This window comes from Mobula hypostoma, chromosome 21, assembly GCF_963921235.1.
Source record: "Mobula hypostoma chromosome 21, sMobHyp1.1, whole genome shotgun sequence".
Taxonomy (NCBI): domain Eukaryota; kingdom Metazoa; phylum Chordata; class Chondrichthyes; order Myliobatiformes; family Myliobatidae; genus Mobula; species Mobula hypostoma.
The window spans coordinates 17780984-17807918 of NC_086117.1; the positions used below are offsets into that span (position 1 = coordinate 17780984).

Consider the following 26935-nt stretch of genomic DNA (forward strand, 5'->3'; position numbering starts at 1 on the left):
AGGCTCTTGAATCAGAGGGGATAACTTCACTCAATGTCACTTGCCCCATTACAGGTTTCCCCCGCCATCCGAAGGTAGAGCGTTCTTATGAAACGGTTCGTAAGCCGAAATGTCGTAAAGCGAAGAAGCAATTACCATTTATTTATATGGGAAAATTTTGTGAGCATTCACAGACCCAAAAATAACCTACCAAATCATGCCAAATAACACATAAAACCTAAAATAACAATAACATATAGTAAAAGCAGGAATGATATGATAAATACACAGCCTATATAAAGTAGAAATACTTTTCCACAATCATTCCTGAACTGTTCTCCATAGCGAAAATCTCACGCAAGCGCTGTTGGCAAGAACACAACGCAAACGCTCTCCAGTAACCTTTAAGCTATGAAGTTGCCAAATCATACCAAATAACACGTAAAAATACACAGCCTATATAAAGTAGAAATAATGTATGTACAGTGTAGTATCACTTACTGGAATTGGGAAGACAGCGCAGAGCACACTGATGATGGTGGGTTAGACTGAGTCGTCGCAGGTTGGCTGGTGCAGTGGCCCCCACCCTCCAGGCCGCCGACCGATACATTGCCGCAAGGTACGCAGGGGTCCAGCAGTAGCCGGGAGGAACCCAGCACATCTTTAAGAAAAAAGCCGAAATAAATATGCTAATTAATTAGGTGCCACCTGGCACGTAATTGTCGGCCCAGATCAGTGCCAATTTCAGACTGCGTCGTCTATGATCTGGGCTGACAATTATGTGTCGGGTGGCACCTAATTAATTAGCATGTTTATTTAGGCTTTTTTCTTAAAGATGTGCTGGGTGCCTCCCGGCTACTGCTACATTCTCCGGGAGTCGATACAGTATCTGTCCGCGGCCTGGGGGTTGAGATGGTGGGACACTGGGGTGTCATCTCGTCGTCTGTTTCCATTAGAGCAGGAGCTTATCTTCTCCTATGACTGCCCGCCTCGATGTCGAAGGTCGAGGTTCGTTGTCTGCTGTGGCTGATGTGGAAGGCTTGCTTTACTGCTGAGCCTCGCGCATTTTTCTATCATACAGTTCTTTGTAAGGACTCAAACCATCTTGCAAATATCCCCTAAACCTACGTACCCTTTCAAAATTAAAGTTGTACTTTATCATTGCAGCGAAAATCTCACATAGTTGCTTCACTTTCGCTACTGCATTCGGTTTCGATTGTTATCCTTTCCTCTTCCAATTGCATCAGCTCTTCATCTATCAGTTCTTGGTCATGGGATGCCAAAACCTCTTCAACATCATCTTCGTCAGCTTCCACAAGTCAAACTCATGTTGTCCTTACTTCGTTCACCATGATCGAAACGCATAATTATGTCTAGTTTTACGCTAAGTGTAACACCTTTACGAGCTCTTTTAGGCTTTTCCGATACCATAGAACTCATCTTGCAAACGGCTGCTCACAGGCACGTATTTAAGCAATGCCAGCGAGAATGCAGTTCCGAATCCGGGGGAGAGCGGCTGCTTGGGGTGCGCGCTGCCTTTTATTGCGCACTGATTTTTTTCGCGCGCTGCTTTTTTTCATAACAGTGAAAACACCTTCTGTTAGGGAAAACAGGGTACTAATGTAGGTCTTTCGTAACAGTGAGGTTTCGTAAAGTGAATGTTCGAAAAGCGGGGGACACCTGTACTAAACTGGTCCCATAATCTGTGGGCTCACTTTCAAGGACTCTTCATCTTATGTTATCTATGTTTATTGATTATTATTATTATCTTTTTGTATTTGCACATTTTATTGTATTTTTCACACTGGTTGTCTGCCCTGTTGGTGTGGTCTTTCATTGATTCTCTTATGGTTATTTGATTTATTGCGTATACTCACAAGAAAATGAACCTCGAGGTTTTGTATGCTGATATGTATGTAGTTTGATAATAAGTTTACTTTAAATAGCCAGTGATGAATTGTGAAGGTCTAAGCAAGGTGGAAACTGTTAGCAGAAGTTTGGGAATTTGCAAGTTCTGTATGGTCATGAAATAGTACCAGTTGCATTTGCTGGAAAAGAGTTGAGGAAGGGGACATTAGGACTGAAACAAAGACTGTGTTTGCTGTTTAATGTATCCCTTCATTGAAAGGTGTAGCTTGAGCCCCTAGAATTAGAAACTGTCAAAATGGCAGAGGGCATCAATGGTCACATTTGTAAGTGGAATTGGATCAAGGGTGAAAGGATGAAGTCAAGGTTGGAAGAAATGTTCAGGTCAGGTCTGTCCCAAAGGACTTATTGCTTTAATCTGGCAAGAGTGGTGAAGGGAGTGGGGGGAAATAAAGGTCATCAGTTGCTTTATTGGCAGTTAGCAGTGAAAAGGTTTATGGAGGGTAAGAGGCTAGAGGAGTGGGTCCATGTGGAACTGAAATTCTGGAGATTAGAGAAAATGTCAACTGATACACATGAAGACTCCCAGCTAAAGAAATGGGCATGGAAGTGGCAATGGATGAAGAGTTAAATATCATGTAGAGCTTGGAATTTATTAGGATAAGGACATTGAGGGGGAAGCAGTGGCCTATACTGAGGACTAATTATTCAAGATCAAAAATAGGAAATTCAGAAGGGAAGATGAAGGGATGGATGCTGTTGAAGAAACTGGATCAAAGGAAAGCGAAGGAAGAAAGGTCAGGAGGGGTATTGAAATTAAAAAGCTCTCATTTACTCTGTTGTAATGGAGAAAAGAAAAATCACTTGATTGCAGCATCAAGTGCAGCAAAGAATAAAGTGTAGATTATGAAAACGCAAACAACAGGAATTCTGCAGACGCTGGAAACTCAAGCAACACACATCAAAGTTGCTGGTGAACGCAACAGGCCAGGCAGCATCTCTAGGAAGAGGTACAGTCGACGTTTCAGGCCGAGACCCTTCGTCAGGACTAACTGAAAGAAAAGTTGGTAAGAGATTTGAAAGTTTAGATTATGACAACTTTGAGTGTGCTACATATATCAAAGGTTCATTTTATTATCAAAGTATACAACTCTGAAATTCTTCAATTCACTGGGTAGCTATGAAACCAAGAAAGAAAAGTAGCATGATCATCAACCCCCAACTCTATCCTCCTACACGCAAACCGAGCGAAAACAGATCAGGCATTTCGACCCCCAAAACCCTCTTCCCACACAAAAACTGAGCAAAATGAATCAGGCACATTGACACCCCCCCCCATCCCCCATCCCCCTCCTGCACAAAAAAAGTACAAAATGGATCAAGCACATTGACCCCCAAATCCCCCTCCCCACACAATAAAAAATTAGAAGATCTGGTGGAAAAACACTGAATATAAAAACTGTAAGCCTGAAAAAATATTTTGTAGTCCAATTTCACATCCAAAACACTAAAAAACCTGGGCAACGCTCTCCGCAGTGGCAGGCTCTCCCCTCTCTGGTAGCGTAGCAGAGTGAACAAAAGGCAGGCAGCTGGTGCTCACTCTCTGCACTCGCTTTGATGCTATAATTGGTGAAATGGGGTCAAACATTGGGTCGCACACATCCTGAAGCCTTCTCACCACAAGGTTTGCTCATGCTGCCTCTGCCTCCCGGAATCTCCCAATCTATTACCCTAATTGTCAACCTGAGGGTGCATTGAGAAGAACTGGAATGTTTTGACATACTGCATAGGTCTAAATTGTGACGGGTGCAACACAAGGAGTAAAATCCAGAGAAGATGATTTAGAGCCAGTGAAATCTGCTAAGGGTTACGATGGTGGCACACTGGTGTAGTGGTTAGCATAATGCTAGACAGTGCCAACAACTGGGGTTCATTCAGTTCCTGCTGTCTTCTGTAAGTTGTTTATATGTTCTCCCTATGGCCCCATGGATTTCCTCTGGGTGCTCCGGTTTCCTCCTACATTCCAAAGACTTACAAATTACGGTTAGTAAGTACTGGGCATGCGATGTTGATGCCAGAGGCATGGTGACAATTAACGGGTTACTCCCAACTCATCTCAGATTGTGTTGGCCATTGATGCAAATAGCACGTTTCACTGTGTTTCGACAAATAAAGCTAATCTTTGTCTTTAACACATCTTTTGTGCTGAAGTATCAAAAATAGTAACACCTGACTATTTACCATATCACCTTGCACTTGTTTACACTTATACATGTTGAAGCTTTTTACAGGTATTTCTTTAAGAAAACAAGGTACAGTTGCAAGAAGTTTGTGAACCCTTTGCAATTACCTGCTTTACTGCACTACTTATTCATAAAATGTGGTCTGATATTCATCTAAGTCACAATAATATACAAACATGATCTGCCTAAACAAATAACACACAATTTTATTTTTCATGTCTTTAGCATCAGAATCAGGATTATTATCACTGGTATGTGTTGTGAAATTTGTTCACTTAGCAGCAGCAGTTCAATCCCCAGGGCCAGATGGTCTGCATCCCAGAGTGCTTAAGGAAGTAGTCCAAGAAATAGTGGATGCATTAGTGATAATTTTTCAAAACTCTTTAGATTCTGGATTAGTTCCTGAGGATTGGAGGGTGGCTAATGTAACCCCGCTTTTTAAAAAAGGAGGGAGAGAGAAACCGGGGAATTATAGGCCGGTTAGCCTGATATCGGTGGTGGGGAAAATGCTAGAATCAGTTATCAAAGATGTGATAACAGCACACTTGGAAAGTGGTGAAATCATCAGACAAAGTCAGCATGGATTTGTGAAAGGAAAATTATGTCTGACGAATCTTATAGAATTTTTTGAGGATATAACTAGTAAAGTGGATAGGGGAGAACCAGTGGATGTGGTATATTTGGATTTTCAAAAGGCTTTTGTCAAGGTCCCACACCGGAGATTAGTGTGTAGACTTAAAGCACACGGTATTGGGGGTATGTTATTGAAGTGGATAGAGAATTGGTTGGCAGACAGGAAGCAAAGAGTGGGAATAAACAGGACCTTTTCAGAATGGCAGGCAGTGACTAGTGGGGTACGCAAGGCTCAGTGCTGGGACCCCAGTTGTTTACAATATATATATTAATGATTTGGATGAGGGAATTAAGTGCAGCATCTCGAAGTTTGCGGATGACATGAAGCTGGGCGGCAGTGTTAGCTATGAGGAGGATGCTAAGAGGATGCAGGGCTACTTGGATAGGTTAGGTGAGTGGGAAAATTCATGACAGATGCAATTTAATGTGGATAAATGTGAGGTTATCCATTTTGGTGGCAAGAACAGGAAAACAGATTATTATCTGAATGGTGGCCAATTAGGAAAAGGGGAGGTGCAATGAGACCTGGGTGTCATTGTACACCAGTCATTGAAAGTGGGCATGCAGGTACAGCAGGTGGTGAAAAAGGCGAATGGTATGTTGGCATTCATAGCAAAAGGATTCAAGTACAGGAGCAGGGAGGTTCTACTGCAATTGTACAAGGCCTTGGTGTACACCTGGAGTATTATGTGCAGTTTTGGTCCCCTAATCTGAGGAAGGACATTCTTGCCATAGAGGGAATACAAAGAAGGTTCACCAGATTGATTCCTGGGATGGCAGGACTTTCATATGAAGAAAGACTAGATCGACTAGGCTAATACTCGCTGGAATTTAGAAGATTGAGGGGGGATCTTATTGAAACGTATAAAATTCTAAAGGGATTGAACAGGCTAGATGCAGAAAGATTGTTCCCGATGTTGGGGAAGTCCAGAATGAGGGGTCACAGTTTCAGGATAAAGGGGAAGCCTTTCAGGATCGAGATGAGGAAAAACTTCTTCACACAGAGAGTGGTGAATCTGTGGAATTCTCTGCCACAGGAAACAGTTGAGGCCAGTTCATTGGCTATATTTAAGAGGGAGTTAGATATGGCCCTTGTGACTAAAGGGATCAGGGGGTATGGAGAGAAAGCGCGTACAGGGTTCTGAGTTGGATGATCAGCCATGATTATACTGAATGGCCATGTAGGCTCGAAGGGCCGAATAGCCTACTCCTGCACCTATTTTCTATGTTTCTAATGCAATACATAATATAGAAGAAAAAAATAAATATATCAATCAATCACAGTATACGTATATTGAATAGATTAAAAATCGTGCAAAAACAAATGATGTATATTAAAAAAGTGAGATAGTTTTCATGGGTTCAATATCCATGTAGGAATCGGGTGGCAGAAGGGAAGAAGCAGTTCCTGTATCACTGAGTGTGTACCTTCAGGCTTCAGTAGCTCCTACCTGACGATAACAATAAGAAAAGGACATGCCCTTGGTGCTCGGGGTCCTTAATAATGGACATTGCCTTTCTGAGACACCGCTCCTTGAAGATGTCCTGGGTACTTTGTAGGCTAGTGCCCAAGATGGGGCCGACTAAATTCATGACCCTCTGCAGCTTCTTTTTGGTCCTTTACAGTAGACCTTCTCTCCCCCCCACCATACCAGACAGTGATGCAGCCTGTCAAAATGCTCTCCATGGTACATCTGTAGAAGTTTTTGAGTGTGTTTGTTGACATACCAAATCTCTTCAAACTCCTAATGAAATATAGTCACTCTCATGCCTTCTTTATAACTGCATTGATATGTTGGGACTGGGTTAGGTCTCAAAGAGCTTGACAGCCAGGAACTTGAAACTGCTCACTCACTCCACTTCTGATCCCTCTATGAGGATTGCTATGTGTTCCTTTGTCTTGCCCTTCCTGTAGTCTACAATCAGCTTTTTCGTCTTACTGACATTGAGTGCCAGGTTGTTGCTGTGATACCACTCCACTAGTTGTATATCTCGCTCTTGTACGCCCTCTTTGTCTCCATCTGAGATTCTACCAACAATGGTTGTATCAGCAAATTTATAGATCATATTTAAGCTATGCCTAGCCACACAGTCATGTGTATATTTATTGAATGCATTGTTAATTAATCATGTTCCAGGCTGGAAAAAAGTATGTGAACCCTTGTATTTAATAACTGGTAGAACCTCCTTTGGCAGCAATAATCTCCACTAAACTTTTCCTGTAGCTGCTGATCAGATTTGCACAATGGCAAGGAGAAATTTTAGACTATTTCTCCATACAAAACTGTTTCAGTTCAGCAATATTTCTAGGATATCTCGCATGAACAGTCCTCTTCAGGTCATGCCACAGCATCTCAGTTGGGTTATGGCCTGGACTCTGACTTGGTCATTCCAAAACACAAATTTTCTTTTTTTTAAAACAATTTTATTGTTGATTTACTCTTGTGTTTTTGGATCATTGTCTTGTTCCACCATCCAGCTTCTATTAAGCTTCAGGTGACAGACTGCTACCCTGACGTTCTCCTGTACAATGTCTTGATGAAATTTTGAATTCATTATTCCCTCAACGATTATAAGCTGTCCAGGCCCTGAGGCAGCAAAGCAGCCTCAAACCATGATGCTTCTTCCACAATGCTTCACGGATGGGTTGAGTTTATGGTGTTAGTGTGCGGTGCCCTTTTTCCTCCAAACATTGCAATGTGCATTTCTGCCAAAAAGTTCGACTTTTGTCTCATCTGACCATAGACCATTGTCCAGAAGAGTTGTGGAACATCCAGATGGTCTTCTACAAAGTTGAGACATGCAGCTTTTTTTTTGCAGGACAGTGGTTTAATCTGTGGTGTCCTTCCATGAGCACCATTGTTTGGTGTTTTTCTTATAGAGAAAAACAGTGACTTTAGCAAGTTCTAGACACTTCTGCAGGTCGTTTGCTGTTACCCTTGGGTTCTTTTTCACCTCCCTCAGCAGTGCATGTTGTGCTCTTGGTGTGATCTTTGCAGAATGCCCACTCCTAGAAGAGTAGCACCAGTACTGAATTTTCTCCATTTGTAGACAATTTCTCTTACTGTCCACTGATGAACTCTCAGGTTTTTAGTAATACTTTTCTAGCCTTTTCCAGCTCATGCATCTCTATAATTCTCCTAAGGTCCCCTGAAAGTTGTTTTGATCGAGGTATGATGCACACAAACAGATCTTTCTTAAGAAGAGTTGGCTCTGTTAGTAACCTGACTTAGTGTGTCATTTTTATAGAGCAATTCACCTCTACAACCCACATCTCCAGTCTCATCTCATTGATTGGAACACCTGACTCCAAATAGCTTTTGTAGAAGGCATTACCCTTAAGGTTCACATACTTTTTGAACCCAGACTGTGATTGTTTAAATAATGTACTCCATGTTGATGTGAAGAAGTACAATTGTTTGTGTGTTATTAGTTCAGGCAGATTGTGTTTGTCTATTATTCTGACTTAGATGAAGATCAGACCACATTTTATGAGTAACGAATGCAGAAAACCAGGTAATTGCAAAGGGTTCACGAACTTCCTTGCAACTGTACTTGCAATGGGAAGGTGATAGGTTTGTTATTCTGAATTAGATCCCATTGGCTTGAGGGACTTTCTGGTCTTGTAATATCCCAAATATAATTAATAGTAACCAAGTTTTAGTTGATGGTTGTGATGGTAAGTGATTCAGCTGTAGCACTCAATAGTGTAAAGTAGTTTGTATAACAAATTTTAGAAATTGGGTGGTATATCTTGTTTGTAATGTGAGAGAGAGGGCAGTTTATTTGATTCAGCATCATGATAAGGGATAAAAGGGATATTATGTAAGCTTTCCTTTTTAAACATATTAGAGAATACATTATGTAAATGTTTGCACATGAAATTTGATTTAGTATGGAATAAAAGTTTTATTTGCATTTATGTGTTTACTCTTGAAATAACATATGTTAATATTTAATCTGATAGGTACAAAGGATTCATTAAAGATTGCCCCAGTGGACAGCTTGATGCAGCAGGCTTCCAGAAAATCTACAAACAGTTCTTTCCTTGTGGAGACCCTACAAAGTTTGCTAAATTTGTCTTTGACGTATTCGATGAAAATAAAGTGAGTTGCTTGTTTCACATTTTCTTTGTTGAAGTAAATAAATTTGGATAAAAGTTATGTATCAAAATTGTCAAATGACTGGCTATAGATAAGAGTTGTAGGTTTTTAAAAATAATTTCAGAATAGTGTATAAATTTAACAGATTGCAAAGATAGTTACTTTATGTTGGGTGACTTGGAGGAATATCCAATCAATATTAGGTCCTACTGTTATAGCAATGTATTGCTTGTGAATTAATAGTTACATTGTGATGATATCACTGCAATAAGACAGCTAGCCAAGGATAAATAATAAAAATCGAAACTGCTGGAAGCACCCAGTTGAAAACCTTTATATTTTTTCCCCTCCTCTCGACTTTCATACTTGCTTTTAAGATAGGTTGATGATCAGTCCTAATTTCAAGATCATAAACTTCCAAAGCTATCTTCTTCCATCCTGCTTCATTCTCCCTATCCTCCTCCATTTTTCCAGCATTGTTGTTTTTTGTTCTGATGTTGGGAAAGTATCCAAGACCAGATAACTCGTGACATTATTCAATGATAACACAGTTTGAAGGTTTGACTGACCTTATACTTCAGGGCTCTCAACCAAGTCTGCTCTGTTTCCTGCATTTCAGATCTTAGCCTTGTCCTCCCAGCCAAAACAAGTATAGTATTTTCCTTGTCCTTTCACCCCACCAGCTTCCATTTGACCACAATCTTTTATAAAATTCTATTATAAAACATGTCTTCCTCTCCTTTTCAGTCTTTGACTTGCTGGTTCACTCATCCTTCTCAACCAACCATTTTCCTTCAAGCAATTACAAGACATGTAACACGTGCCTCATCCTCATCTCTTCCTATCAACCAGAGCCCAAATAGTCCTCCCAGGTGAAACAATAATTCTCATGCACCACTTCCATATTAGTATATTGCATTTAATACTCAGAGTGAAGATTGGATGGTCCTTAGCAAAAATATCTGTTCAATTTTTGAGAATGATCTTGAATTTTTGGTCACCTGTCATTTTTTTTTCTATCTTATTTTTACTCTGACCTCTCTGTCTTTGGCTTATTTCTGATAAAACACAGTTCTGATAAAGCTCTTCATCTTCATTTAAGCACATTACAGCTTTTGGTGTAATAGTGATTCAACAACTTCAGATAATCTGATGTGTACATCAGATATAAGGTTTTCTACCTTTAACATTAACTCAGCCTTTTCACTTTACAATGTACCCGATTTGCTAAGTATTTCCAGTGTTTGCTTTTATTTCATCCAATTCTGTGTGTGCACATTCAGAAAGATCAGCTGTGATTGACAAACCTTTATCGGCTATTTTTCCATGACATCAACAACATTTGAGTCACCCATACTATCTTTATTGTAGACATTCCCCGCCCACCCCTTCTCTGTTCTGCAACTCAGTACATTTGTTGTTCCACCTCTCAAAATTTGGTGAAAGGTGACTGATTTGGAATGTTAGATGTTTCACTCTCCATGGATGCTGCCTGACCAACTGAGAATCTGCAGCATTTTCTGTTTTAATTCCACTGTACTACTCTGTGTTGTTTTTCCATAGCTTGGAAAATGGGAATACACCTCATTCTTTTGCAAATATATTTCAAAGAAAGTACATTTTGCCATTTTGTGTGTTTTCCATGTTACAACCCATTATTTACACATTGAAATGTTTTACTTTGATTTTAAACTGCTGCAGACAATTTCAGTTCAAAAAGAGATAAACGCAAGTTGATGTGTTCTGGCTCTATCAGTTGATGGAGCGCTGTTGGCCTAGAATTCTTTTCCTCTTGGTTCAATTCTGCTTGGGATCTTATTTCACCTAAAATAGATGATGTGACCATAGCTGAACATTCCCCCAAAAGACTGTATCTTCAGCAGTGTAGGTTTCACTTAGGAAAGCATAGTATAGTCTGCCGAGATTATGTACTCGGGTGCAGGGATAGGATTTGAACCTGTTGATTGAAATGCTAAAACAATGAGACAAAATTGAATACCAGTCTACTTTACATAAGTTGATGAAGATGCCTCTGAATGGATTTTCAGGATGGAAAGATTGAATTCTCTGAGTTTATCCAAGCATTGTCAGTAACTTCACGTGGGACTCTGGATGAAAAATTGCGATGTAAGTAACTAATTTAACTCAAGTCTTATGCATCTGCGTATGCAGATATAAATATGTAACTCTGTACTTTGATTCTAGCAACTAAATTTAAAAGGTGATTTATTTCTGTGACCTGCAATATACCCATAATTTTTCTGCATCTTCTTTTCTGTCCTGATGAAGGGTCTCAGCCCAAAAAGTGGACTATTTAAAAAAATTCCATAGAAGCTGTCTGACCTGCTGAGTTCCTATAACATTTTGTGTGTGTTACTCTGGATTTCCAGCAACTGCAGAATCTCTTGTCTTTTGTTATATCTTTTGTCATCAGTTCTTATTGCCCACAGTGTAGTTGTTTTCAAAATTTAGTTTGGAATATTCTGCAACATTTTTCATCTATTAATCAGAACTAATTTTTTTTGTTGAATGATTCCCAGCATACAGCCATAGTTGACATTTTTACCTATTCCTAAACTGAAACCAATTTAATACAGTAATGGTTTGCTCAGTCATTTTAAGTAGGACAATTAAGAATATGTTGGACGATATGGTATTGGATCCCTGAGGCCAGTCATAATGAGGTTGCCATTCTTCTTTTTCTAAATAGTAATTGCTCATCAGATTGGTTTTTGACAATCTTGCTTACGTATTTTTATGATACCATTTTTTATTTTAAAATGTGTTTGTAATTAGATTCTCCAAATGCCATTTTGTGATTTGAAAGTATGTCATCTAGTTTATTGGACTAAGTCTGTGGATTATTTGTTCAGTTGCTCAAACACTTAAAAATGTCCTGAAGAGGGGTCTTGGCATGAAATGTTGAATGTTTGTTCATTTCCATGGATGCTACCTGACCTGTTGAGTTCCTCCAGCATTTTGTATATGCTACTGTACAATTATGCCCAGATAATTACATTGGTTGTAGTGGATTTACAGTACTTCAGTACTTCACCCTGCAGCTTAAAATGCTCCCTTTGCCTAACATAAATTTGTAAGACAAAATACCAGCAGTTACTGTTTTTTATATTGTTTAATTGAATGTACATCGTATCCTATTATGTGATACTAAAATCCTCTTCTTTATTCATTGTTCCCTTGTCTACAAGAATCCTTCCATGATTGTCCCCTCTGGGAATATTGTAGGAGAGCAGTTGTCAATTTTAGTCAGTCTGTGGTTGAAGTGTGAACATTAGTATGATTACAGTAGTCTACATTTTTCCTACAGTCTGCCTGAGGGTGTTAATTTTGAACATGCAGTAATGCTTGAAATGTTGTTTCAGGGGCTTTTAAACTGTATGACCTAGATAATGATGGCTACATCACCAGGACGGAGATGCTGAATATTGTGGATGCTATTTACCAGATGGTGGTAAGTAAATGCTGAAGATTAAAATGAAGTACACTTTTTTGCTTTCCAGTTTTATTATCAAACCTCATTCTCTTATTATTTTTTACTTGAAGGAAATCCGTTTGGAAAACTGGCATTAGTACAAAGTCTAACACTGAAAATTTTAACCTTTTTTAAAAACATTTAGAATGGTTTAAATTGCACAGGCCTTTTGGACATTTTGCTTGGATTTACCTGATTAAATGTAAAACACTGAGTGAAACTGGCAAACTCTGGGTTTTGTTGTGTAGTTGTGTTGTTAATGGTGGTGGTGGGATCTGCCCATTGTGCTAAACTATAAAAGCAGGATAAGTAAAACTGAGCTAATGCTATATATAAAAATAGAAGCCAGCTGGTGAATTAAGCCAGTCAGGCAGCAACTGGAGGGGGAAATAGTTGAGGCTTCAGATGAGGAACCCTTCACCAGACCTAAGGGGGAAAGAAGGAAATAAATTAGTCCGGGTAACAGTGAAGTGTGGGTGGAACAAAGGGAGTTTCTCTGAGAAAAATGAAGTCATGTGGCAGATGGAATCTGATAAGCCACGCTGATTGTGTGATGTGTTGGTAATACTTGGACATGCCCAGCAGACAATTCTATATACCGATAGCAAAACACAACAGGATAGGCCATAGTATGTACTTTTGCTTTGGTGTTCTTCATATTCACAAGTTGGAGCAAAGGATTGCCCTTCATGCAGTGCAATTTGGGTTATTACTGAGAGAGAATATGGACTTAAACACTCACACTGAAATTGGTAGTTATTGTTACTGAAGTAAAATACACTCATACTTAAAATAATCAGTGAATTACCATTGTGAATGTAATAAGCTCTTAAAAAGTAATTATATAATTTGTGTATCTTGATCAGCCAATTACTACAAATGTATGGCTCTTTATGTTAAATTTTATTGGAATGTCAAAAATGTAGTCAATTATCCCTTAAAGTGTGCTCTGTTTAAGGGAATGTGTTCAGACACCCAGGTGGAGAAAGCAGGCTTTTTCCACTAAGGTTTGGTTAAGGCTGAGAGGTGAGATTTTTAAGGGGAGCCAGAGGAGGAACTTCTTCACTCAGAGGGTGGTGTGAATGTGGAATGAACTGCCAGTGGAAGTGGTATTTGGGGGTTTGATTGCAACATTTAAGAGAGGTTTGGATAAGTACAAGAACAGGAGAGGTACTTAAGGTTATTTTGCAAGTGCAGTTCAATGGGACTAAGCAGAATAATCGTTCAGCATGGACTTGATGAGCCGAAGTTTCTGTACTGTAACACTTGTACTCGAGGGAATGTTACTTTTCAATTAATGAATGTCTACTGAGTTAAATTTTCTTTCCATCTCATATTCTTCATTTCCTTTATTCTGGAATTTATTTCTCTTTTGTACAGTATAATTTCAGCCTGAAATTTGTTATTTTTTAATCCTATCTTCAAATACAAACTTTGATTGTTTTTGTTTATATCAAATATTTCAGAACTACATATATTGATTTCATTTAATATTGAAAAAAATGACCAAGCTCACTTAAGCATTACAAGTGCTGGTGTGTCAACTTTAACCGTTCATTGATTACATTTCTTGTTTTTTTTTAAGTGTCTAATGTCTTATATTTGGGTTCTTAGGGTAATACCGTGGAACTGCCTGAAGAGGAGAACACACCAGAGAAACGAGTGGATAGGATTTTTGCTATGATGGACAAGGTAATGAGTTTGGCCATATTTTGTATTACATCGTAACTGAATTTAAGTCTAGTGTTGGGGGATAGTTGGTAATTCTCAGCTTCAATCTTTATCCATTGTAGTGACTTGTCTATGTTGTAGAACAAACCCAGTCAGTCATTTGGTTGAAATGACAATTGCATTGGTTCCATGATGTGAGATTCACTACAAGTTACCCTAATAGTAAAGTTGAAAATTATTCTTTGGATAACTGATAAATAGAGTGGCTTTGTCCTTACCAGCTGACTGTCAAAACCAGGACATAGTGTACTGTGCAAGTGTCTTAGAAAATATAAATTTTGTTTTAAATGTTTATTTTTTCATTGCCTTCTGCATTAGTGTCATTTTCAAAAAAAAGTTACAGAATTTTTGTATTTTGTTAAAGAAAGCAACATAGTAAAAAATAGACTGCTTTTCAAATAAAAACTTGATTACCTTGTAGGTATATAGGCCAGTGCATGGTCAAACAAAGATAATAAACAGATGTGAATGATCAATGACATAATGAGTTGAATGAATTAAACTGATTAATTGAAACAGAAACAGGTGTAGAAGGAATCAAACTGGGCAAAGGACAACCAAACTAAAAGGTGAGAGTGTGGCAGATGTGACAGTTTAACCTTCAAATCATCAATTCTTATACCACAGCTTGAGTGAGCATATCAACAAGACACAAGGTGATCATCATGCATCAGCAAGCTCTCTCCCAAGCAGAAATTTTGCAGCAGAGAGGAGTTTCAAGATGTGCTGTCCAAGCTCTTCTGAAGAAGCACAAAGGAACAGGCAAGGTTGAGGACCAGAAACACAGTGATCGGCCACAGAAACTGAGTGCAGTAGACAAGAGATACATCAAACTGATATCCCTTCTAAATCGGAAGAATTCCAGCACTGCTTTCAGCTCTGATCTCAGAGAAATCACTGGAATCAAAGTGCACCATCTACAGTCTGGAGAAGTATCAAAAGAGATATTCATGGAAGAGTTACTGCCAAAAAGCCCTTTCTCCAAAGTGAAACAAAGGCAAGAAGCTCACCTACGCACCAAAACACAAAGCTTGATATGCTGAACAATGGCAGCAAGTGTGCTCTGCACTGGCTAGTCAGAATTTAAAATTTTTGGCTCAAGCAGCATGAGTGTCTGCAGCCGACAGTGAAGTACGGCAGAGCTTCCCTGTGGGTTTGGGGCTGCATTTCTGCAAATAGAGTTGGTGATCTGGTCAGAATTAATGGAATCCTCAATGCTGAGAAGTTCAAGCGGATTCTTATCCATCATGCAACACCATCAGGGAGGCATCTGATTGGTCCCAACTTCATTCTGTAGCAGGACAATGACCCCAAATACACGACCGTGGTCATAAAGAACTGTCTACAGGAAAAAGAAGAACAAGGAGTTCTGCAACAGATGGCATAGTCTCCCAATAATCTCAATATCATTGAGGCTGTCTGAGATTATCTGGAGAGACAGAAGTAAGTGAGACAGCCGATGTCTGCAGAAAAACTGTGTCAGGTTCTCCAAGATGCTTTGAATAACCTACCAAGCAATTTTCTTATAAATCTTAAGGACAGTGTACCTTAGTGAATAGATGCAGTTTTAAAGGCAAAGGGTCACACCAAAATTGATTTTGTTTAGTTTTTTTAACTATTTACTGCTCTTTATAGTAATTTTTTGATATTTTTGAAAGTTTTTTTATATGTGCCTAAGAATTTCGCACAGTACTATAGTATTTCCATTATTGCGAACACTACCTTTGATTACCTATGTTACAGAATGCCGATGGGAAGTTAACACTACAGGAGTTTCAAGAGGGATCAAAAGCTGATCCGTCTATTGTCCAAGCGCTTTCTCTATATGATGGTCTAGTATAGTCCCTGCACCCTCCCTTGTGCCATGGTAAGTTATGATCACAACTGTTTTTGTTTTTAAAGCAGTTCTTCAAATTTCAGGTACTAGTGTTACCTACCCACAAAAAAATCTAGAATAGTTAAATATGTTATAAACATTTTTAAGGAACTACTTGATACTGTCTTAAGAGCCTTCAATGCATAAATGGTATTCTAATAGAAGGAAAGATGCTATTTAAGCAGTCCCAAATAATTCTAGTTGGAGCTCCTTGGTTTGAATGTTGCGTTGAAGTCAATTAAAAAGGTATAATTAAAATTGTTGCATTCCCTCCATTATATTACTGAGCTGAGTGTAAATAATTTTGGTCAGTGAATCACAAATCTTTAGTACACACTCCACTTTTATACTTTGAATGCTTCTGATTATATTTTTTTCATTGATATTTAGATTTATTTATCACAAGTACATCAAACTTGTTAGCCATTAAAGATTTTGCTTACTGGTTGTCTGCTGTGTTGGTGGATAATCGCTTCTGGTAAACTCTACAAAGCATAATTCCTACATTTGACTATGAATATTTGTAATTGTACTTGGGTTGGATCAGAAGAGTCATGCTTTCATCATTTCCAGTGCTATTTGGATAGTCATCGATAACAATCCACTGAGTTTGCATGCAAAACTTCCTAATTCAGATCAGTTCTCTGATTGCAAACAAGAAATTTATTGAAAAATAAGTAAACAATCAGACATTAGACACTTCGGGGGAAACAGCTATCAGCTAGCCCCAATTTTTGTGCATTGAACTGGCAGTTGTATCGTCTTGACTATTTATTGCATTCTTTCCAGGTGACCAAGGATTGAACCATTTTGATGCCATTTGAACGGTTCTGTGCAGAAGCTCGATGGTCCAGCAGTCGCTCACCTTCACCCAGATGTGAACAGGAGTGCACGAGTGTGTGCAAGCTGAGCTCTTTTGCTTGTATCCATTTGCCAATCTCAGCTTAAGAACCCAAAATGTTTTTTTTAAACTTGAACTCTGCGGTAGTCAAATGCCTCAGTTTTTTTTTGGAAAGACTTGATCAAAAGGAGCATGAATCTTTGCCTTTTTTTTTACAATATTTGACAATTAAAATGCTCTAGCTGTGAATTTTTTTGTTGGGCTGTCCTGACCACTTCAAATAGTGTTTATAACGAACAACAAAAGGAATTGGTCTTGTATTATCTGAAAATATTAGCAGCAAAGTGAGGGTTTTGTGAGTGTTTTGTGCTTTAAGTGGAACTGTTTTATCATGTATACTGTTCATTTAGTTGTGAAATTGTACTCTGGTTGTATCATTTTTCTTTGAAAACAAAGTGGACAATTTTTCAAAGCCATGCTGACATCTGTCAGGCGTGAAGTCAGACTTGTAGGTTCTATGACTATCAAGTTGTTGTACTGTAACTGGTCCAAACTCCAAGCATTTATTTCAGATATTTTTAAAAAAATTTTGTTGGTTTATTAATTTGTGTTCTGTCAAAGATTGTATAAAATAAGAAAGGGCAGATCAGAATGTACACCAGGGCCAAAACATGACAAAAAAATCTGCCTTTCCTGACAAAGATTGAAGTTGAAGCTGTTGTTTGATCGTAAGCCCTTGCAGTACAAGTTTCCCTGCTGCTTTACCTGTTTCATAGATTTAGATCTATCTCAGTGGTATAATTTTTCTTCTGGTCAGCTGATGAATAGCCTGCAATCAGATACCCACGGTTAATATTAATGTCACACAACCTAATAATTGCTTTGAATAGAGTATAACGTTGCCTGATTTAAATTGCATGTTGAAATTTTATTTCACCATGTTCTAGAATTCATGCTAGTTAGTATATTAAATGACATGCACATGGTACTATTCATAAAAGGCACAGAATTGTTTTTCACCACCATAGCTACTTTACCACCTTGACCATCTAGTAGTTTTGCATATTGCACATTATGTGTTCTTTCTTGTACTTAAGGAAAAGGAAATTCTCTTCCCAGTTTGCGAAGTGATAGATAGTTCATTAGTAACAATGGTTTGGACAGTAAGGAAATTTTGTTCCTTTACATAATAATGTATAGATTCTAAGAAAAGACCAAGAAAAATAATGAAACACTTTTTTTGTTTGTATTGCATTTGGGCGTGATTGGGTTGAATTTAATATGCACAGAACACTGTCAGTCTAGTTAATGAAATCCCTTCAGAGCTCTGACTTGATCCATTTAATGCAACCTTTATTTGTTTTGGATTTTTTAAAATCCTTTTAACATTTTTTATTATATTTAATATTTGTTTTTAAATTAAGAGGTAGAATTGATAACTACTGCATGGTGATGTATTTTGTAAGTTACAATGGAGAGTGTATCTTTGATATATTTAAATTGTTTTGCTTAATATTGTACAGCTTGATTGTATGCTGTAGTGCACATTGCTCACTTAACACATTGCAAATTCCGACAGTCTGGTTACATCTAGTTGTAAAATAATTATCTATATATTTGTCTTGCACAATTGCTTTTAAAGCCTCCGGTGGAAACACTTCAGAAGTTGTATAGCCTAGACAGATTGCCCTTTTTCTGTCTTTCTCTCCCCCCTTTCTGTATGAAATCACAAATGTATTTTTTGTGTCCTTTTTTGCCTCAATGTTTATTTTTAATCATCTTTTAGCTCGTTGATTTTCTTATTGACACCTCATTTTCCTGATCGATTTACTGTTATTTGTAACAGCATATTTTAACAATCAATGCATGTTTAGAGCATATTTGGTTGCAAGTCAAGAACAAAACAACACAAGTCATATTCAGGCAAAATAAAAATATAGGTATGTATCTGACCTAGCAGTCTTTTGGGCTTGATTCTGGTTTGTTTAGATGAAGTTCTTTTTGGTTGACTCTCATATCTTGTTTAAATGACAGCACTCTTTAAAGAGCAGGAAAATTTGGAGCATTATCAGGTTGACTTCAACAAAGCAAGACCACTCACTATCCGTGTTAGCCACTTGATACATTTTGTAAACACCAGCAAAACCTAAAAATAGGGAAGACTGTTGGGTACTGTAGAAGGTCTATTCATTGCATAAGTTTTGAAAACTCCCTAATTTATGTCTGAATATATCCACCGTGACCAGCTATATCTCCATGACAAGCTACTCAGCAAATTCACTTCTAAAAGGCTTCAGCTGTGTCATTAGGGAAAGCCAAGGTGAGGTTGGCAGTCCTTCAGGACTGTTTTGGGTGCTTCAAAAATGTTAAAGCAAAGTGCTTCAAAGATCCTTGCCCACACAAAAAAAAGACACAAATAAAGGAATTTAGACAGACATGTTTGCTTTTTTTTATGCAGTGGGGAAAAGGCATTTTGATTTACTATAGTTTGCAATAGGAGGTCATGTGAAACATGATTATGTTTACTCAAAGTTAGAAACCCCAGAAGGGAAGGTTTGATCAAAAAAGTTACATAAAAGGACTTCCATTCTCAATGGACCTACTGACTCTCACAGCTATCTGGACTATTCCTCTTCTCACCCTGTCTGCAGAATTCCTGTTGTTTCCATTCTCAATGGGACAGGCACATTCAGAGGCAGGTGTTTTTTCCATTGTGTTTTAAATCTGTTATTATCAATTTAGTTGGAATGCTTCTAGTAGTTGAAGTTCATATTTTTTTTACTACAAATGGACCACCTGTGCTGCTGCTATTAGGATGTTGTTAGTATTGATCAGTTCAGGCATAAAGTCAGAAACTCAACCATACTTTTTCCATACTCCACTCCACAATTGGTGTGACTATGATCTCAAATATTCTGCTGTTCAGAATAATAGCCTGGGAATGCAAAATGACCCCAGTTCACACATGATTGTGGAGTGGGGCTCCCATTAGGGCCCAAATTATAGAACTTTGTCGTCATGCAAAATCCTTAAGCCTATTTCTATACTTTGGCTCTTCTTATCCAGTCAAACGTTCTGGCCTTTTATTCCCTTTTGAATCCAAGCTGCATCTCTTGGACCTCTACTTTTCAGCAGCACCTTTACATAGTGGTCAGTGAGAGAGAAATCTCCAGTGTCAAGAGAAATAGACTTTTTATATCGTCTGAACAGTCATTAATGCAATGCTAAACCATAGCAGGTCAGGTAGCAGCGGAATGATAAACGGAGAACCTTTCAGGTCAAAGACCCTTCATCAGAACTTCTGAAACAGGGAAAACAAATTACCTTTATGTTTATAAAGATGTGGGGGTAGAAGAAAGGATAGGAAATAGATGGGTAAGGACATGTACAAGTAACTGTTGTCTCACGGCTACTATAATACTGGTTTACATTTGTTCTCTGATGTTTGGAGTTTGCACATTCTGTGGGTTTTGTCCAAGTTACCCCAGTTTCCTTCGCATCCTACAGATGTGCTGGTTGATACATGAATTGGCTACTGCAAGTGGTAGCAGGATTAGAAAGTGGTGGTGAGGGGGTGAGTCAGTGAGCATGTGAGAGAAAATTTCATGGCAATAGTTACTGGAATAGGATTACTCTGAGAGTCTGCATAGATTCACTGGGCCATATGGTCTTAAAGGACCATTTGGGACAGCAGGGTAGCATAGTGATTAGCGTAAGACTATTACAACACCAGCGACTCAGGCTCAATTCCCACCATTGCCTATAAGGGATTTCCTGCAGGTGCTCCCGTTTCCACACTCGTTCTAGTAGGTTAATTGACCGCGTGGATGTAATTGGGCAGTGCAGGCTGATTGGGCCAGACGTGCCTGTTACTGTACTGTATCTCAAAATAAAATGGTCTACAAAACATGACAGAGGAATTCTCTCTGAAATAGTGAGGCCAAGGTTGATCTGGTGGCAAACTGTTAATGAAGCTATGTGATTAATAGATTAATAAAGGCAGTGAGAGGGAGAAAAACTAAACATGTCTTTTGCCAACTATCCTCATTATATTATCAACGAGATGTGTTTATGAACCACTTATCACTATGTCATCCTGGCCTAATCATATATTTCCTTTTCCCTTATAACCAACCTTCCTACAAATTAAAACAATTTTCTCTTTTTTCACAGTTCCACTGAAGGATATTTGCAATTCAAGATTGTTCAATATAATTTCCTGTACACAAATATAAAGGAGAATAAAATGATTGTTACTCCAGATTCAATGTACCATTAATAAACCCACTAAGATAAAGAACGCAATAAAAACAATAAATAATACATAAGATAGCATATGTACATTGACCCTGGTTAAAGGAGGTGTACTTAAGGTGACTGATAGCATTGGTGGTGGGATGAGTTAATGGGTGGAAGTGTTGATCAACCTTACTGCCTTTGGGTCTGGTGATCCTGGTGTCGATGCTACATAGCCTTGTCCCTGCCTGGATTGGGACAAAAAGTCCATGGGTGGGTGGGATCCTTCATGATATCGCTGGCCTTTCTCTGACACCTTTCTTTATATATGTCCTTGATGGCGAGTTGGCTGATGATGCTGATGCATTGGGCAGTTTTGAGGACCCATTAGAAAACCTTCCTGTCCACTGCAGTGTAGTTTCTGTACATACAGTGATGCAGCATGTTAAGATGTTCTCTATTGCATACTGTTGAAGGTTGTGAGTATTGGTGTCCATAGTCCAGCTCTGTTTAGCCTCCTCAGAAAGTAGAGGCCTTGGTGAATTTTCTTGATAGTGTAGAATGTGTTCTGGGACCATGAGAAGGTGTGCAGGATGTGTGAGTTCTCCTGAAATGATAACCCTCTCCTTTATTTTGTTGACATTAAGGAAGAGGTTATTTGCCTGACCAGGCCTCTGAACTGTGATGTTTACCCTGCATCTCTTTCCACAGATGTTGCCTGACCTGTGTATTTACAACATTTTTTTTTTTTACTTATCCAGCATTAGCAGTTTTGATTTTAATTAAAAATATAGAGTCCTTGGTTGCCATGATCCTGAGAACATAGTTTGGGCATACCCAATCACAATTTGACGCATATAGTGCAGTCCCATTGGGTTCAGATTAATAATCCAGAGTGGAAATGTCAGAGGCTTGCTGTATAAATAAACAGATTGTTGTATTGCACAAATTTGAATATTATTTTGCAGTTAAAGAGCAGCTCCTGACAGCCAAAAGTATAATTGCTGTGCTCTCTGATCAGTTAAATGCTCAATTTTTTCAAGTGTAACTTGATTTCAGTGTTATATGTACTTCAATATAATTCCTGGGGGGTGGGAAGAAAATTTAAAATTTTAGAACACAGAACAGTACAACAAACCCTTTGGCCCACAATTTTGTGCTAATCTAATTAAGCTGATGCAACTAATACCTTCTGCCTGCAAATGGACTGGGCCTTTCCAGTCTCTTCATATTCATTTGCTTAACTAAGAGCCTTTTAGGTGCATTTGTTGCATTAGCCTCCACCACCACCCCATGATAATGCATTCTAAGGACCTACCATTATGTATGTTGAAAAAAACTTTCCCCATACATCTCCTTTGAACTTGACCCCTCTCACCTTAAATGCATGGTTCTAGTTTCAGACATTTTGACTTTAGGATTAAAATACTGGCTATCTATCTATGCCTTTCATTTTATAAACTTTTGTCAGGTCCACAAGCCACTGCCACTCCAGAGAAATAAACCCTGTTTGTCCAACCTCTTTAGCACATGCCCTTTAATCTGAGCAGCATCCTCTCCAAAGCCGCCTCATCTTCACAATAATGGAGGTGACCGGAAATGAATGCAATACACTGACTTTTCCCAGCATAGCAAAATATCTATTCTTGGGGAGATTTTCTCAGTTAGTTGAAATAGTATGTTCTTGGATATAGTGCCGAAATGTTTCACTGGTGGATTTTGCGGAATTTTTTCATTGACTGAGTTGTACATCTTTTCCCAAAAGATGTAAAATAGATTTCTCTATTTTAGTCATCTTGATATGAGCTTTAATAACCAGCAGTGACATCATGATTTTATTAAATCTTGAATATCCCTCTCCTATCATAATGGTCTTCAAATATAGGGAATCTATTGGTGATTATTTATGTAGAATTGTTCCAAAAGCATTAAAGATTTTCCTAATAATGAAGCCTTCTACCTGTTAACTGTAAGTGTAATTGAAATTACTGTGGGAGAAGAATGTTTGCAATCATCTTGTTAAAGGATCTAGATCTCGTCAGTTGTTAACGATCAGTTGTGCCATTTCCAGTGTCTCCTTGGTCCTATCTTTGTAAATATACTCCCGAAGCTGAACTCCACAGTCCAATTGATGGAGATGGGATTAGTACATGTGGGCTGAATGGCCTCCTTGCTGTCTGAGTTTGATTAAGTTCCACAATCTTCACTTTCAAGTAAAGAAGAAAAACGAGCTATTGGCATTCTTGTGCTAATTTAATAGCAAAATGCCACACTGAATTATCTTCCTGAAGTAAGTTTTATTTCTGTGAATCAATTAATTGTAATAAATTACAAGGATAAAGAAAAGGTTGTAACCTTTTAAGAAATGAAAGCTCTATACCTCTCAATCAATTAGATTTTTATTTTGCTTTGTATCTTGAATCTCAGCGTTTAAACTGGATTCTGTGTTTTCATTCAGAGGTGTACCGGTTAGTACTGGTCACTGTAAATTGTCCTGTGATTAAGCTAGTATTAAATAGGTGGGTTGCTGGGCAGCTTGGCTCGTGGCACCGGAAGGGCCTATTTTGCACTATCTCTAGATAAATAAAATTCCATACTAATTGCTAAAACTAGTCCTCTGTGAGCATATGTAATATTGGACAAAACATTTTAATACATGGGAGATAATTGCTTAATATCATAATAAGTATGATTGCACTGTGAATAAATTCACTCCTTTAAGGACTTCACTTTGTAGGCTACTCATTGTTTAATTAACATTATGTTCACGGTGGTTAGCTTGGGTTTGGCCTGCTAATTCCTGAAGAATAAAAGGACCTAAATAATTTCATAAGTTTGATCCTCAGTTCATTCATTTATTTGTAGTGTTTTTTAAAATTCATCAGTCAAAAAGAACCTTGGCTTTTCAGAGCATTGACTAGAAAGAAACATGCATCAATCCACCTCTGAATGATCCAGTTTCCCCCAACAAGAAACCAGCGAATTCTTGATCCAATCAGGATGAATGAGGTAGAAAAATAACTAGGCTATACTGTATTACCAGTTGCCACAAATATACTTGTTTATAGATATATTCCATTTTATGCAAAAAATATAGTTAATCCAAAAGGAACTGAATAGCAAATACTTAGATCTGAAATGCATTGCCAATATGTACACTTGAAAATTGAAGACTAATTTTCAACATTAGGGTAAATGGATTAGAAATCCCATAGCACATGGAAATACATACTGAAATGCTTCTGATCAGGGGAAATGCTAATTTCTGCAGGTGTTCTCAGGCCAATAATTTTCTTATCATATGGTAGGCAAGGAATTAGTACCCAAGAGGCATGAATCCCTGATCTGTAACCGTGGAGTCAAATAAGTGCCAAATGATGATTCTCAAAGAGAGGTGCTGTTCCTAACCATGGACCTAAAGCAGATGATGTATCTCTGAAAGTTGAGATGAAGCCATACTGGGAGATTGTCTTCATTAAATAATGCTTGGACGTTGTAGCAAGATGCTAATGGGAATGGTTCCCTGTTTCCCATAACCCCACCACCAACTAAAAGTCAAAGATCTTATCTGGAGCATGAATGGCATCTTTAGTGACAGATGCCTTAACAAAGGTAACCCTGTATTTTTAATTTAAGTTTCACCGCACAGTCTTCCTTTCTCATGCACATTTTCTGCTTACTGTGCATAATGCATCATGTGAATGACTTTAAGATTCACTTTTTGCACCAAGACCCTTGAGCTAGTCCGGATGAAGGTCTCAGCCCAACACGTTGACTCTTTATTCCTTTCCATAGATACTGCCTGACCTGCTGAATTCCCCAGCATTTTGTGTATGTTACTCAGGATTTCTAGCATCTGCAGAATCTCATGTTTACAGTATGTACTATCCCCATATCATTGAAATCTGTGTACTCTGGCATAAACAAAATGGCAGATAAAGTGCAGACATTTATGGGAATAAATTTGGAGGATTCCTTTCAACAATCAAAAGTGGATTATGAAACTGCTCTGGTTAATATATGGAATTAAATGTTTTAAGTGGCGATCTCATCTCTTTGGGAAACTACAGTTTCTCTCGCTTGAAGTTGTGTCCGCTGAAAACATTTGCTACCTACATATTCCAGAGATCTGTTACTTCTGTAGAAGAGCCAACATTTAACCTGGTTTCAGCTTTGCAAAACCTGAGATGTATCTTTGTGTTTTACACAATTCTAAAAATATACAATGCATTTGCAGAAATCACACAGTACCAGATTGAGTCTGTATCTGGTATGTGCATTTAAATAAAAAACTATTCAATCATAATATCCAGTTGTATTATATTCGTGTGTATTTCAAGAAAGGCTGTAAAAAGTCAGTAAATATATTCAATCCTTCAGACCCCATCTCTTAAAATATCCAAAATTAAGTATTTTAGCTTTAATTTACTTCCCCTTTCTTGTATTTAATTAAGACTTGGAACCAAATGATTTAGACAAGCACCATTTTTTTATTATTGGCTATTGCTCATTAATTGAGGTGGTAGTACAAGACTGACAATTTGCAGAATCAGTGGTTCTGATTAGATCACTAAGGTCCTAAATGGTCAGAGACTTAAAGATTGGAGAAAGAGATTGAGGAATTAATTTTCAGAGTTTTGTTTAGGTTCTCGACCATTAAATTAGTTACTTGGTGATTTTTTTGTGTGTCTGGTTGCCTTTTATTGTTTGAGTACTGATTTCTGAGCAGCAGTTGAGTATTGGATTACAATGAATAAGCTCTTTTTGGGCTTCCAGCCGGGTACAAGTATCGATTATAACTGATATTTCGATGACTGACTCTGCCATCTTCGGCAGGGATGATGCCTGGGCATGTCTAGTCTGGTGGTATTTATATCCCTATCGTCCATCCCTCATCATTGGTTAGTCCTGATCCAATCAGGTTTCCGTTCTTCCATCTTATTTACAATGGAATTCCAGTTCTTACTTAGAGTGAGATCTTTGTTTTTGTTAGAATTCTTTTCCTCCAGTTTTATTTCAATGGCTTCCTTTACCAGGTGGTCCCAAAAGCTATTGGCACAGCACAGTGGTTCTGTGCCTTTGAAGTCAATCCTATGCACATTATAAATGCAATGTCCTGCTACCACTGATTTCTCCAGGTAACCCAAATGGATACACCACCTGTGCTCCTTGATGTGGGTTTCTAACCATCAGGAGGGATGGACTACAGGGGTATAAATACCACCAGACTAGACATGCCCAGGCACACAAGAGTGGCAGAGATGGTCAACGAAACATTGGTTATAATCAAAACCTGTGCCCGGCAGGAAGCCTGAGAAGAGTTTATCTGTCATATACGCTGGAGAAGCAGTAGATCCTATTGGATTACACTTCGGGATAAATGTGTTAGGGATTACAATGTGGCATTTTCCCTTCTTTCTTGGTGTCTCTTATAAACTCTTGTTGTATTTTGTTTTATCATCTTTCTTCATGTACACTGTTAACCATATCAGCAACAAAATGGCTAAAAGTTTACATTTTTGTTTCATTAGTTTATATATTTAGTGGAGTTAGAGACAAAGATCTTTGAAAGTTTTAAAGGTTGAGAACCAGGCATGACTTGATTGAAACCTTGAACTCCCAATGCAGCCTTGTGTAGAAAATTAACTGTAAGGTCCTGACTCTAGGCACTGATAGTTCTGTGACTAGTGGTTTATCACACATACATTGTTGCTGTGCTCTATTCTACATTTGTTCCTGGATATTTGCCAAATTGTCAGCTTTGTTGTCACCCTTTTCCTGTTCAAGCTTTTGTGTGTTGTCAGTTATGTTGGAGTCTAAATATGTTTGTGTGTTTTTTTTTAATCCTGATGACTTTAAAATGGTAACTCATTATCAGGATTTCTGAAGAGCTGGGTAAAATATGTATTATGTTATTGGCTTGGATTGTTCCTT

At 38.2% G+C, this 26935-nt stretch overlaps 1 protein-coding gene across 1 annotated transcript in view; it reads left to right on the forward strand.

Moving 5' to 3' along the window:
• LOC134359830 (neuronal calcium sensor 1) overlaps positions 1-26224 on the forward strand; it is an 80886-nt gene extending 54662 nt beyond the window's left edge. Inside the window, exons 4-9 of the mRNA XM_063073549.1 lie at positions 8689-8827; positions 10873-10951; positions 12208-12296; positions 13932-14009; positions 15792-15915; positions 16714-26224. Coding sequence (XP_062929619.1) covers positions 8689-8827; positions 10873-10951; positions 12208-12296; positions 13932-14009; positions 15792-15890 — 484 coding nt within the window. The 3' untranslated portion in view covers positions 15891-15915; positions 16714-26224. The remainder of the gene's footprint in view (positions 1-8688; positions 8828-10872; positions 10952-12207; positions 12297-13931; positions 14010-15791; positions 15916-16713) is intronic.
• Positions 26225-26935: the final 711 nt, after the last annotated feature.